Raw genomic sequence first — 16176 nt, forward strand, 5'->3', positions numbered from 1 at the left:
AGGCAGAGGCAGGCAGATCTCCGTGAGTTCAAGGCCAGCCTAGTCTACTTACTGAGTTCCAGGCCAGCTGGAGCTACAGGGAGACCTTGTCTCAAAAATACCAAAAACAAACAAACAAAAAAAAAAACCACGAGCTTCCAGCGGCAGAGTACAGGCTTAGCATGTGAAGACCCTAGGTTTAATTCCCATTACCAAAAGCACACACAAGGCTTTAATAAGCACATTTTACACTTTCAGCATGCTTAAAGCATGAGAATGCTAAGGCATAGGTGGTGCATACCTGTAATCCCAATATCCAGGAGGCTGAAGCAGGAAGATAACAATGAGTTTGAGGCTAGACCTGGATTACATAGTAAATTATAGGCCGTCAGGGCCACATAATATGACCTTATCTCAAAAAACATAGAAGAGACAACACAAGAAAAACCCTAGAGCTTAAGAATCTTTCCAAATTATTTCATCTTAGGCACATCTTATATTGTACAATATTATATAAAGAAAAAGAATTGTACTATACACATTTATTTAAAGTACTAAAACAAAGCCAACATAAATGTATGACTCTTTGTATTAAGAATTTAAAATAGGAGCAGGGCATGGTGGCCCATGCCTTTAATCCCAGCACTTGGGAGGCACAGGCAGATGGATCTTTGCAAGGTCAAGGCCAGCCTGGTCTACCTGGTGAATTCCAGACCAGCTGGGGCTATGGGGAGACCCTGTCTCAAACAAACACACACACACTTAGGAGATAATGTGGATGTTTACAGACTATATAGCATCCATTTTTAAAAAAAAATTTATTTTGTATGTGTATGTGTGCATGTATGTAAGTGCACCCATGTCACCCGCAGAGATCAGAAGAGGGCATCAGATTCCCTAGAACTGGAGTTAAGGACAGTTGTTAGCTGCCATGTGGTACTGGGACTCAAACCCAGGTCCTCTCTAAGAATAAGCAGCCAGTGCTCTTAACCACTAAGCCATCCATTTTTTAAAATGCAGATACCAAGGGGAAGAAAGAGGAAATAGAAACATAACTGTTTATGTATTTACCCCCTGACTATAGTGTGTTTCCAGACACCAAATGCTTTTGTTTACATTTTTGTATCTTTCACAGACTAGCATTATAAATAAATCAAAAGCTTGGAAAAAATAACAATAAGTATTCCAACTTCTAAGTCTCAAAGTATAAACTAAAAAGCAGAAACAAAAACCTTCCCTCAGACACTTCCGCTTTAGATCATTCTTTTTCTCTTTACTGTTTATTTATTTTTAGACAGTCTCCTTGTAGCCCCAGCTGTCCTGGAACTCACTATGTAGACCAGGCTGGCCTTGAACTCACAGAAATCCACGTGCTTGTACCTCCCAAGTGCTGGGACTACAGGTGTGCGCCACCACGCCTGGCTTATTATTCACTCTTACCATGCCCAAATAAACAGAACACAGAACACATAAATCTGAGTTTACAAGACATTAAGTTTCTGCTAAATAAAAGATAAAATGAAGAAAAGTTTCCGATGCCATTTACAGCAAGTTAAGAACATGATGGCATCACAGGAGACAAAAGTATTCTTTCTTTCTTTCTTTCTTCCTTTCTTCCTTCCTTCCTTCCTCTTTCTTTCTCTCTCTCTCTCTCTCTCTCTCTCTCTCTCTCTCTCTCTCTCTCTCTCTTTCTTTCTTTCTTTCTTTCTTTTTTTGGTCTTTTTGAGACAGGGTCTCCCTGTAGGTAGCCCGAGCTGGCCTGGATTCGCTATGGAGACCAGCTGGCCTCACAGAGATCCGCCTGCCTCTGCCTCCCAAGTGCTGGGATTAAAGGCATGTTCCACCATACCCAGCTGACAAAAGTATTCCTAAAAGTCAAAGACTAAAGAGAAGCCAAGGGCAGAGACACTGACAAAGAAAAATTTGAACCAGATAGCCCCAAACAATACTTTGTTATTGCTTCAGAACAGCAACCAATTGGGCAATATAAATTACTTTAATAATACAATACTACAATTGTACCACCAAGGTAGTTTCCTCCTTTCCTTCCTCCCTCTCTCACATTCACACAGATAAAAGAGAGGGCAGGAGATAATTCAGTTTGCTCTGATCTTCTAGTTTAAAACATTCATATGAGTACCCTTAGCCCATCTTCCTATGCTATATAATAGATCAAGTAAGAAATAAAGAAAAACATAAACCTTCCAAGACTAATGATGAATGCATTGATTTTTTCATTATGAAATATAAATGAATTTTTAACAGTATTAATATGAACTTCATAGCTTATAGATTTCAACTTTAGTGAATAATTTCAACTAGAGATAACACTACCTCAAATTAACAACACACTGGAATTATAATTTTCACCTAAATATTCTGAGTCAAATTATTTTCATTAATAGTTCTATTACCATACATTTAACTTGAAAAGACTTTTGAAGGGCTGGAAAGATGACTGAGTGGGTAAAGGTGCATCACACCAAACCTGCTGACCTGCACTCCATTCCTGGGTCCCCATGTGGTGGAATGAGGGAACCAATTCCAAGTTGTCCTCTGACTGCCACATATGCAGCATGGCACATATGCAACTCCACACACACTAAATATATTTTTAAAAAACTTATAAATACCATTAAAAATGACAAGTGAAATTACTCCCTTTTTTTTTGTTGTTGTCTTTTTGAGACAGTGTCTCCCTGTAGCCCCAGCTGGCCTGAAACTATGTAGAACAGGCTGGCCTTGAACTCACAGAGATCCGCCTGCCTCTGCCTCCCAAGTACTGGGACTAAAGGCGTGCGCCACCACATCCAGCATTACTCCCAATTTTTAAAAAAGATTTATTATTTATGTGTGTTTGTATGCAAATGAATATGGGTGCTTAGAGAGGCTAGAACAGGGCATTGGATTCCCTGGAACTGGAGTCACAGGCAGCTGTGAGCCAACTGATGTAGGGGCTGGGAACCAAACCTGAGTCCTCTGCAAGAGCAGCATGTGCTCTTAACCACCATCACTCCCAGCCCTGATACTATTCCCATTACAAATGAAAAATTAGGACAGAACATGGAGTTGAAAGTAATATAATAGAGTGTTGTATACATGTATATTCATTATCTATATCCACATATTGAAATGTATACTACAAGTTAAAGGAGTCAATCAAAGATGTCTGTCTACATTACCACACAAGTAAGTTCATTATTACCACGACATACTATCACAAAGTTTCATAAAATCAAAGCACTCTTAAGTTTTACTTACCTGTTTAACATACTCAATTAGGTTTGGGATGCAGTTAATTTCAAATCTAAGGTTTTTCAGAGGTTCAAGCCACTTGCCAAGTTCTTAAAAACAAAAAGAATAATCTATAATACTTGAAAATAAAAGCCTTTATAACAAATAAAGGTATTTTTTTCCAAAGTAAAATATCACATCTGAGTTCATTTCAATCATCTAAGTTTCATAAAGAGATGTATCTAATTCTTTTTCTGTTTTTTCAAGACACGGTCTCATTATGTAGCCCAAATTGGCCTTGAATTTAGGATCTTCCTGTCTCAACTTCCCAACTGCTAGGATTGCAGGCATGTACTTCCACGCCCATTTTATGTATCTAATTCTTTACATGAACTTAAGGATGAAATGGTGCCCTACTATGCTGATTCAAAACTAAGTGACTATTATTATTTATCTGAGTGTCTTTGAATATTTAAATGCTGATAATTTACCTAATTAAAATGAATTTTTTTCAATAGTCATTTGAAAACATTTTAAAGATTTATAAATCTGCTGGGCGTAGTGGCACATGCTTTTGATCCCATTACTCAAGAGGCAGAGGCAGGCGGATCTCTGTGAGTTCAAAGCCACCCTGGTCTACACAATGAGTTTCAGGACAGCTGGGGCTACAGAGACCCTGTCTCAAAAAGACCAAAAAAAAAAAAAAAAGATTTATAAATCAGATTATAAACTAACATAATGCAGTGTTTTACCTATTTTTGCTGTTGCCTCCAAACTCCCCACAACAGATATATTTCTAATAGAATCAAGACTATGAGGAGACAGTTCACTGAGGGACTTTTCTTCCCTTAACAAGAAATTTTAATAACAGAAAACTTTTATTATAATATCAAGGAATGTAGCTCAGAGGGAGAATACTTGCTTAGCATTCGAGAGACTATATGTTCAATCCCCAGGACAAGAAAAAACAGAAGAAAAGCACTGTAATGTCCAAAGTGATTTACCAGTTTTATGCACTGTACAGGTAAGCACGCATGTCTCCTTGTTCTACATTCCTCCATGACGGCTACAGCTGTGCACATCTTACTTTTCCCAGGCAACTTTACATTACTTTTTGCATTTATACAGAATATATAGCTCAACTGAGAGATACCTATGTACCTATCACCCAGAAAACAGAAGTAAACCATTACTAGTACCTTTGAGCAGGATAGGGTGGAACTCACTAGTACAGGGCCTGCCTGGCAGGCACAAAGACCTGTGTTCAATCCCCAGCACCAAAAACAAGCAAATAAGCAAACAAAGATAGTAATACCCTTGAAGTGATGTGTGTGCCAATCTTTTTATTAAGTAGAGTTTATTCTATGTGTTTTACTATAATTACACATAAAAGTTATAATTTAAAAAGAGAAAAGCAGGCACAGTAATTACACCTGTAATGCCAGCATCAGGAGGTAGAGGCAGGAGGATCTGAGTTTTGAGGCCAGAAGGAGCTACACAGTGAGACCCTGTCTTAAAAAAAGAAAAAGTTGGCCGGGTGTGGTGGCACATACCTTTTATCCCAGCACTTGGGAGGCAGAGGCAGGCGGATCTCTGTGAGTTCAAGGCCAGCCTGGTCTACATAGTGAGTTCCAGGAGACCCTGTCTCAAAAAGACCAAAAAAAAGAAAAGAAAAAAGAAAAAGCTACAAGTCAGGCATGGCAGTGTCACCTTTAATCCCAGCACCTGAGAGCTAAAAAAGACAGAATAGAGGGAGGGAGAGAAGGAGGGAGAGAGGGAGGGAGAGAAGAAAAAAAGAAAAAGAAAGAGAGAGAGGAAGGGAGAGAGGGAGAGAAAGAGGGAGGGAGGGACAGATGGAGGGAGAGAAAGAAAGAGAGAGAAAGAGAAATAGACAGGGAGGAAGGGATGGAGGGAGGGGCTACATGCCATTTTTTAAAAGTATTTTAACAAAATTTACTTAACATTATCAAAATTTCTACTTGCTCAAATCAGGAAGCCAGGAAACAAAATAATTTTTAAAATGTGACTGGTTTGCTGGGCATGGTGGTACACGCCTTTAGTCCCAGCACTCAGGAGGCAGAGGCAAGCTCTCTGAGCTCAAGGCCAGCCTGGTCTACATATTGAGTTCCAAGCCAGCTGGGGCTACAGGGAGACCCTGTCTCAAAAAGACCAAAAGAAAAAAAAAAAAAGAAAGAAAGAAAGAAAAAGTGACTGGTAATGGTAAATTTTTGAAGAAGACTACTCACATGAAATTGTGAAAATCTTTATTCAATAACACAGAGACCTTAAGAAATCATATTCAGGGGCTAGAGAGATGGCTCAGAGGTTAAGCACACTGGCTACTCTTGCAGCAGACCAGGGTTCAGTTCCCAACACCCACATAGTGGCTAACAACCATCAGTAACTCCACATTCAGGGGATCCAATGCCCTCATCTGACCTCCGAGGGTCTTGTATACCCATGATACACTTACACAAATGCAGGCAAAAACATTCTTACACATAAAATAAAAATAAATCCAATATATTTTTAAAAAAGAAAGACAATGGGCCAGGTGTGATGACTTATGTCTGTAATCTCAGCATTAGGGAGACTGAAGCAGGAAGAGACTACCAAGAATTTAAGACCAGCCTGAGCTACACAGTAAGTCCACCCTATGCTAGAAAGCAAGACCTGTATTTAAAAAAACATAATTTAAAAAAAAATCATGTTCATTATCATTACACTTTATTATTTTTTTTTCCTGAAAACCTCTTGCCTCAACCTCCTAAATGTTTGGATTACAGATCCAATCTATTAGAGTACTGGAAACCTATTCCCCCACACCTGGCCTATTCACTTTTTAAATTTTTTAATTATTTTGGGGGCTGGAGAGATGGCTGCAGAACCTTGGTTCAATTCCCAGCACCCACATGGCAGCTAATAACTGCCCTAACTCCAGTTCCAGGGGATCTGACATCCTCTTTTGACCTCCACGGGCATTGCATGACATAGGTGCAGCTACATGCATGCAAGCAATGCATGTGTGCACACACACATGTGAATGCAGAGCTCCAGGAGAACAGAAGTGATCATCCCCCTGGAGCTGGAGTTACAGGTGGTTGTGAGCCACCTGGTATGAGATTTGGGAATCAAACTCTGTAGTAGTCCATGTTCTTAACTGCTGAGCCATATCTCCAGTCCCACTACCCTTCACTTCTGAAGGCAGTACAAATATGTTACAAGTAGCTTTGTAGGTTAACTCAGAAAGAACAGTGCAAACATACAGAAATATAGCAAAAAATACACAGAAGCAAAACCATACCCAAAAATTAACCTACGATTTCTTCTATCCATTTTAATTAGCTAGACCATATTTTCATTACTTTAAAGAAAAGTCACTTTCAAACTTTTTCACTTATATTCTAAAACACTTTATCAAACACTTAGTTTTTGTTTTGTTTTTTTTTTGTCTTTTTGAAGCAGGGTCTCCCTGTAGCCTCAGCTGTCCTGGAACTCACTATGTAGACCAGACTGGCCTTGAACTCACAGAGATCTGCCTGCCTCTGCCTCCCAAGGGCTGGGACTACAGGCGTGCGCCACCACGCCGGGCTTCAAACACTTAGTTTTATAAATTATTTTCCTATAAGGCAACTGCAAGAAGTTTAAAACACGGTCTAGGGTGATGGCTCAGTGAGTAAACTGCTTGCTGTGCAAACTTCAAGACCTGAGTTCAGTTCCCCAGCACTCACATAAAAGCCAGGCAGGCACAGTGGTTCACACCTGTAATGCCAGCACTAGTCGGCAGGAGACAGATGGATCCCAGGGGCTCCCTGGCCAGCCAGTCTAGCCAAAATGGTGAGCTCCATGTTCAGTGAGAGACCTTGTCTCAAAAAATAAGGTGGAAAGCAATTGAGAAAGACATCTGATGTATCCTCTGGCCTCCAAACCTTTGTGCATGCAAATCTACACACACACACACACACACACGCACGCACGCACGCACGCACGCACACAATAAAGGAGTAACTAATAAGTATTCAAAGCCTTTTCAGATGTAACACAAATGCTTAAAATGACTCCAGGTACCATACCTTGCAATTTAGCATTGTTTTCATCTGCTTTACAAAGCTTCAAGAGAGATGCTGCATGTTGTTCTAGCATTTGGACATCACTGGAAGACTGAACCACCACCAAAATAAGTATGCATGCATAGTTATAAGCTACAGACTTCTTAGACTTGGAATCACTGAAACAAAATAAGGTTTTTAAGTTTGGAAGAAGAAAACACCTTTTCAAGAGTAATTTTAAACGATTTTTCGTATGTAGTATTAAAGAGATCAAGAAAATACACAATGAGACTACATTACTTAACTTCTTAAAGACAAGAAATCAAGATTTTACACTTCACTTTCAATTTACCTGAAAACAGTATTACCAACAGTCATCCCTCTGTATCCATGGGATACTGGTTCCAGGACCCCAGTGGATACCAAAGTCCATGGAGACTCTGGCACACTATTTACACAGAATGTATGCACATCTTCCCACCTACTTTAAATCATCTTTAGATTGTTTATAAAACTTAATACAATGTAGATACATGAAGAGTTATTGTATTGTTTACAGAGTAAAAAGAAAAAAGCTTGTACATGTTCCATGTAGACATAGTCACTATATATTCCAGGATCGCCTGAAATTTACTCTGTTGCAAAGGATGGATTTAAATGTACACTCCTGTCTCAGCTTCCCAAGTATTGGGAATATAGTTATGCAGTACCATACCAGGCGCAAAGCATTTCTGCATCCACCCTTTCCTTTTTTATCAGACAGGTTTTTACTCTGCAGCCCAGGCTAGTCTCAAACTTCAAACAATCCTCCTGCCTCTGCCTCCCAAGTATTGGGATTTCAGGCATGTACCACCATGACCAAGCATTCTACATATTTTTTTATTTTTTATTGTTATGTCTATAAAAGCAGAGCCTATGGGTAAGGAGGGACAGCTGTATATAAAAATAAAAGCATACAATGTAAAGTAAAATTAACAAGAACAAATGAATAATGATTTTTTTTTTTTTTGAGACAGGGTCTCCCTGTAGCCCCAGCTGGCCTGGAACTCACTATGTAGACCAGGCTGGCCTTGAACTCCCAGAGATCCACTGCCTCTGCCTCCCAAATGCTGGGACTAAAGGTGTGCGCCACCACACCCTGCTTGAACAATGAAATATTAACAAGTATATTTCATTAACAATGATATATTAGGAAGTATACTTCATTGGTCTCCTTTAAAATCTCCATCCAATCTTGGAAAAATTGGAACAAATGTGATTATCTACCATCCTTACTCGGTCTTCCATTACAGAATTATTAACAGATACTATAGCTAGGCATAGAAGCCACTGCAGCTGGCCTTTCATAAGTCACTTGAGTTATACCAAGTCTTCACTGTGAAAGTAGTTATCTGTATGTTACTGTTTTTTGTGACACTAAAGTCCTCTGCCCTACTGGGCAGGTTCTTCAATACCATTATCTTTCCAAATTCCCCCCATTTAGGCAAAACATTCTGAAATCAGAGCACCATGAATGGTTTAGAAAGCAAAGGCAGAAGAATGTAAGAGAGTGTGCTCACTCAAGGTATATATTCCTGGGCTTTAAATTCCCCTCTACACAAATCAGCAGGGATAATATATATTTATCAACACCATGGGGGTAACGAAAAGTAGCTGAAAGCACTGCATACCAGCCACATCTTAGAGATTCCTATTATGCTGATTCTTAATTAGCAAGTAATATATTATGCTAAAAGACATATAGGATATAGCTATATGTGTGTGTGTGTGTGTGTGCCAAAAGAGATACCTTTTTTAAAGAAACTAGCCCATTAGTGATAAAGCACTTATTTTTTACCGATAACTATCAATTATATATATAACTGAAATTTTAAGGAGTAAATAGAAAATTACCCCAAGGCTTCTTTGGAATAATACTCCATTAGAGTGATGAGACTTTGAAGGTTTTTATCGAGGCTGAAAACATGGCCAACAGCTGATCTTCCCACAGGATTAAAAGTAATCAAATAAAGATTGTGAAGGGTGCCTAGGAGATCTGAATGGTCGGTTTCTTCACTGGCTGTACAACGCTGAAAATGGTTGAACAGTTCTGTAATACACTGTAATGTCTGTGTTGAGTCCTGTAGCCACAAGGCAAATGCATCATCAACACCACCTTCAGACTGGAGACCTTCCTCTTCATCTTGATCATAAAGGTGACACAGAGCTCGGATCAACAAATTTGTTGCTTCATATTCTGACATGAAAAAAAGAAGACCCTTTTGTGACTGTGCAAGAAACTTTAAGACATCTTTTGTGGCTTGCAGCACACCAGGGTGGGCACTTGTTATCGGAATCGACAGAAGCAAAGTAACCAACTCCAAGAAGTGATGACTGTGAAGATACCTGTAGAAAAGTTAATTGATACATGTCAAGTAAGTGCAAAGCAGTCTTCATTTATTGAAAATTCACAAGACAGTATAAAAGCAAAATTTTAATGGCCTTAATCCTTATCCTCAGATACACTCAAATATACTGCTTTTATCATAAGCAAATAATTATTATAATGTAAGTAGTAAGTCTTTTCTCCATAAAGTCAAATAAAGTAAAAGTTCTAGAATGCATTCTCCTGAATACTCCACAGATAGTCAAATGATTGATGATAAGTTTTCTCTCTTCTGACTTAATCATGACTAATTCTGGGTCTTCTTTCAAGCCATTTACCAAATACTTCCTTTTCACCATAGTCTTAACCTTATTGTAATATGTCAATCTATGTGAATTAGTGTATCCAGGAAAAATAGTATTGAAAAATATGGTGGACCTAAGGTTTCTTATAGCTAGGAATTAGTATCTCTAGAGAAAAAAAAAAGTACAAATTTTAAATTACAGCATGTAAACAGTTAACACTACACATAGTCCATTTTTACCAAACCTAACAACTACTTCTTTTGTATTTTGAGTCAGGGTCTCACACTGTAGCTCAGGTTGCCTGGAGATCACTAATGCAGCCCAGGCTGACCTTGAATTCATGATTATCCTCCTGCCTCACCCAACTGAGTGACTGTAACTGTAAGCTACTATGCTCTGACTTCAGAACTTTTTTTTTTTTTTTTTTTTTAGTATTTCCTTCCTTTTCTGTGTGTGTGTGTGTGTGTGTGTGTAGATACATGCACTTGAGTATGACACAGTACACGTGCAGAGATCAGAGGACAACTTTCAAGGATTGGTTCTCTCTTTCCATCATGTGGGTTCCAGGGATCAAACTCAAGTATGCAGGCTTGGTGACAAGTGCCTTTATCCACTAAGCCATCTTACTACGAGCCCCCGAACTATTCTTCAGTATGAATAATCTGTGGGGAGGGGGTGCATCAAAATTTATTCAGTATTGCAAAATAGATACAAGTGGCACTGAGGACTTTAAAATGTCTATGTATTAATTTATATTTTTAAATTTATTTTTAGTTTATGTGTATGAGCACTTTGTGTGCATCCATGTAAATTCAGCATGTATGTGCTCAGAAGAGGAAGTTGGATCCCTAGAACTGGCGTTACAGGCACTTGTTAGCTGTCATGTGGGTGCTGGGAACCAAATCCATGTCCTCTACAAGAACAGCCAATGCTCTTAACTGCAGAGTCATCTCTCCAGTCCTGACTCTATAACCCAGATTGGCCTGATACTAAGGCAAGGCTGGTCTCAAACTTGTGGAAATCCTGCCTCATCCCTCAAGAGTGCTGGGATTATAGGCACGGGCCGCCATGCCTAGATAAACTCTTCTAAAATTAGCATTTTTTAAACAAAGCTTAAAGATTTTTAAAAATTATTTTTATATTTTTATGTGTATGCATGTATTGCCTGAACACATATATGACTGCACCCGTGTCATGCAATGCCCACAGAGGACAGTAGAGGGCAGAAGAGCCCCTGGAACTGGAGCTAACACAGTTGCTAACCACCATGTGGATGCTGGGATTCAAAGCCTATCTTCTGCAAGAACAGCCAGTCTTCTTAACCACTGAGCCATCTCTCCAGGCCCAAAGCTTAAAGAGTTTAAGAAGAAAAAGAGTAGATTAAAAAAAAAAAAATTTAAAGTATAAGATCTAACAAAACAGAAAAATGAAAGTCTGACTTCTTATGTGTAGTCATTATAAATAGAATCATTTCTGTAAACACCCGTCAAAACAATAGGTATATTAAAGTTGAGAATTTATCCCTATCAAAGACCAAATGACCCTTTAATCTTTTTGTTGATAAAATTTGGGCTTCTATAATATTCTTTTTTTTTTCTTTCTTTCTTTTTTTGAGACAGAGTTACACTATGTACCCCTGGCTGGCCTTGAACTACATAGAGAAGGCTACCCTCAAAACTCATGGAGATTGACCTGCCTCTGCCTCTCCTCCCAGGTGCTGGGATTAAAGGCATGAGGAACCACACTCGGCCTTATACTATTCTTATAATATTAATGCCAATAGCTTATTAATATTGTGGTATTCATAATATCCCCCAGTTACTGCTTACCTAAAGATAACTCAGAAAGACAAAATTATTCACTTCCTTATGGATTGCTTGAAAAACAGTTAATACAGCAGGCCTCAAATGGTTGTTCCCATGAAGACCCACTTTTCTTTTGTGACAGGGTCTCACTGTATAACCCTAGATGGCGTGGAACTCAATAGGTAGATCAGGCTGGTCTCTAATTCACATAGATTCACCTGCTTCTATCTCCCTAATGCTGGGACTAAAGCTGTGCCACCACTCCCCCAATTAAGAATGGCTCGCTGTGTCTAAGTTATTTGTGTAAATATGGTTTATGCTGAATTCCTGCTTTCTTTGGGGAGTACAGAATTCTGATACACCATGGAAATCCTCAAAAAAAAAAAAAACCAGTCTGTGCACCAATTAGATCAATATATTCATTTCACATTTCATAGATGAATCAAAACATTATATTAATAGTAATACTAATTTTGAAAAAAGCCATAGTGCCAAGTTTCTAAAGAGCAGGTAACATTCCACATATGTTGACACAAACTTGCTGGGAAAATTAAGCAGGTCCTGTGTGATTCCACTGAGAGGTTCTAGAAGCCTGTGACTGGTTTCCTCAAACTCTAGACTGTGTCCTTCTGAACACCACTCACTGAGACCTATAAGTCTTGCTAGAGATTTTGGGGACTGGTTCTGGAGGCCCCTCCAAACAAACATGTTAGAGCCTTCCTATCACTTCAAACTAATCCTTCTAAAATGCAATTATTTTCTTTCCAAACTTGACACCTAGTTTACCAGTTTCTGCCAATAAAACCATGGTTCCAGAGGTAGGTATGGTGGCTTAAGCCTTTCTTTAATTCCAGCACCTGAAAGGCAGAGGCAGGTGATTCTCTGTGAGATCAAGGCGAGACTGAGTTTCAGGCCAGGTGTGGCTGCAGGGAGACTTTTTCTCAAAGTCTTTGACTCCACACAATCTCTCTTATCTAGGAAGTCCCACTGCTAAGGGCTGGAAATTATTCTCTCACAGACTCTCAAAATTAGCACAGTATTTGATCTTCCACCCTTGAGACATATATTGTATTAAGTCAAATACTTAATATCTGGTACCTAGCATCATCACACTTGCTTATTTACCTAGTAACTCCAATTACCATCACTATATCTTGCAACATAAACTTTTGGAACACTACTTTAAGCATATCTACAATTCCAAAATATGCAAGACCTTCCTAACTACAAAAATGCAACCCGGAGGAGACCACCAGAGAGTGCCAGTTCTGGCCTCCCTCTGGCTCCCTCTGGCAGAGGGGCTGAGAACGCAGGGGACTGCCTGAGACCCCCAGATCCTGCATCCTGCCTCCACGGGGTAGTGAGCTTCCCCTAACTGCACCATATCCATCCCCCTACCTGGGATTTTGTGAAGCCCCTCTCAAGGACCCAGGGCAGATCTGGCTTTGGTAGGCTAAGGCTGAGATCCTAGCAGACAGCATGAGAGGGTGGGTTTCAACTCCATCAGCGTAGCTGCTCTCATCTCAGTAGACCACCAGAGAGTGCCAAGTTCTGGCCTCCCTCTGGCATAGGGGCTGAGAACACAGCGGACTGCCTGGATCCTGCCTCCACATGGTGAAGGAAGCCTGAGTGTACCTGGCTGGAACCTGAATTAGGCTTCGGTGGGTACTCCTAAATAGCTGATCTGAAGCCATCAGTTCCCTCCAAATTAAACCTGAGAGAACCTGAACCCTATACCAACCAGCTTTATATAACCAATAAAGAAAGGATCTAGGCACCCGGATAATACAAACAGAAGCATACTTCAACTTAAATCCCATATCAGAATCATAAACAACAAAAGAAATTCACAGGCCAAAATTACAATGAAATAGTAATAAAATAGAAAGCCAAAACACTACGTCCCCACCAAACTCCATCAATCCTGTAGAAGAGTTCTACAAGGAGAACCCACTAGAGATAACTCAGGATACTGAATTTAAAAGAACAATCATAAACATGAACAAGGAATTCAACGAATATAAAGAACGCACGAACAAACAAATCAAAGAACTAAAAGAAGATAGGGATAAACTTCTGAATTAATTCACAAAAGAGAAAGAAACAGGGCTGGAGAGATAGCTCAGCAGTTAAGAACACCAACTGTTCTTGCAGAAGACCCGGGTTCAAATCCCAGCACCCACATGGCAGCTAACAACTGTCCATAACTCCAGTTCCAAGGAATCCGACAGCCTCTTTTGAACTTCAAGGGCACTGCACGACACGGGTGCACTTACATACAGGCATAACACTCATACAAATAAAATAAAAATAATAAAATATTTAAAAATAAGAGAAAGAGATAGAAACATTGAAGAAAACTCAGGCAGAAATGAAGAAGGAACTACAAAGCTCATTAGCCAACTTGAAACAACAGGGGAAAGCCTCACCGCTAGAATAAAAGAAATGGAAAACAAAATATCAACACTGGAGGAAAAGCTGAAGAATTGGACCACTCAAGCAAAGATTATGGAAATGTGTTTTAAAAAACACAGGAATGAAATATGCACGAGATGTGGGACACCATGAAAAAAACCAAATCTACAAATCATAGGAATACAGGAAGGAGAAGAATTTCAGGTTAATGGTATTGACCAGATCTTAAACAAGACTGAAGAGAATTTTCCAAAATTAAGGAAAGACATCCCCATACAAATACAGAAGCACACAGAACACCAAATAGACAGGATCAGAAAAGAAATTCCCCACAACATATCATAGTAAAAACACCCCAAATGTACAGAAAAAAGAGAGAATACTGAAAGCAGCAAAAGAAAAACAACAGGTCACACACAAAGGAAAGCCCATCAGAATTATAGCTGACTTATCAATGCAAACTATGAAAGCAAAAAGAGGCTGGCTGAACTAAGGTATTTCCAGCTCTACAGGACAATAGATGCCAGCCCAGAATACTTTACCCAGGTAAAAAGTCTATTATAATTGATGGAGGAAAAAAAATCTTCCATGACACAAATAGCTTAAAAGAATACATGTCCACAAAACCAGCCCTTTAAAGAATACTTAAAGCAATACAGAGAGCAGAGAGACAAACAACTGTACCCCAGAGGCAACGAAAGAAAACAAAGGTATAATTGAGGAAACACAAAATTAGAAGAGAACGCAAACAAAAATCAAAATGACAGCAACCAATACACATCTTTCAATAATAACCTTAAATATCACTGGACTGAACTCCCCAGTCAAAAGACACAGACTAAGTGAATGGATTAAGATACAAACTCTGGGTCTGGAGAGATGGCTCAGCGGTTAAGGAGCATTGACTGCTCTTGCAGAGGACCTGGGTTCTATTCCCAGCACCCATATGGCAGCTACGAACCATCCGTAACTCCAGTTCCAGGGGAATCCGAAGCCCTCTTCTGACCTCCGCGGCATTGCATGACATGGGTGCTCTCACACACATGCAGGAAATACACTCATACACATAAAATAAAAATAATATATAAAAATTTTTTTTAAAAAGATACAAAATCTATCTCTTTGCTGTCTGCAAGAAACCCATCTCACCTTCAAGGACAGGCACTACCTTAAGTAAAAGGATGGAAAAGAATATTCCAAGCAAATGGCACTACGAAACAATCAGGGGTTGCGATTCTAATATCTGACAAAATAGACTTCAAAGTAAAATTAATCAGAAGAGATAAGGAGGGTCACTTCATTCCAATCAAAGAACAGTTAACCAAGAAGATATTATAATCCTTAACATATATGCAACAAACTCTGGTGCACCCAAATTCATAAAAACATTACAGGATGTTAAGACACAGATTAACCCCAACTCAGTAATAGTAGGGGACTTCAATACCCCACTGTCTCCATTAGACAGGTCAACTGGACAAAGAATAAACAGAGAGAGGTCTGAATTAAATGATACCATACATGAAAAGGACCTAACAGACATATTTCGAATATTCAACCCAAGCACCAAAGAATACACTTTCTACTCAGCACCCCACGGAACTTTTTCAAAAACTGAACACATACTGGGCTACAAGCCTCAACAAATACAAAAATATTTAAATAATTCCATGCAGTCTATTGGACCACAATGCAATAAAGCTCAAAATCAACATTGGAGAAAGCCCTAGTCACTACACAAACTCATGGCAATTAAACAGCACACTCCTAAACAACCAGTGGGTCAAGGGAGAAATTAAGAAAGAAAGAAAACAATTCCTGGAATTCAATAAAAAGGACAATACAATACAACTTCTGGAACACTTTAAAAGCAGTCCTAAGAGGGAAGTTTATAGCTCTAAGTGCCTACATTAAAAAATTAGAAAGAAGGCCGGGGTGGTAGCACACACCTGTAATCCCAGTACTTGGGAGTTAGAGGCAGGCGGATCTTTGTGAGTTCGAGGCCAGCCTGGTCTACAAAGTGA

At 39.3% G+C, this 16176-nt stretch overlaps 1 protein-coding gene across 2 annotated transcripts in view; it reads right to left on the reverse strand.

Moving 5' to 3' along the window:
- Positions 1–16176, reverse strand: part of Virma (vir like m6A methyltransferase associated) — an 88442-nt gene that overhangs the window by 32937 nt on the left and 39329 nt on the right. For both annotated transcript variants that reach the window (XM_008847836.2, XM_008847837.2), the window contains exons 9-11: positions 9156–9647; positions 7287–7441; positions 3241–3323 (exon numbers count right to left, since the gene is read on the reverse strand). In XM_008847836.2, the coding sequence (XP_008846058.1) occupies positions 3241–3323; positions 7287–7441; positions 9156–9647 (730 nt within the window). The remainder of the gene's footprint in view (positions 1–3240; positions 3324–7286; positions 7442–9155; positions 9648–16176) is intronic.

This window comes from Nannospalax galili, unplaced genomic scaffold (assembly GCF_000622305.1).
Source record: "Nannospalax galili isolate Female #2095 unplaced genomic scaffold, S.galili_v1.0 scaffold183, whole genome shotgun sequence".
Taxonomy (NCBI): domain Eukaryota; kingdom Metazoa; phylum Chordata; class Mammalia; order Rodentia; family Spalacidae; genus Nannospalax; species Nannospalax galili.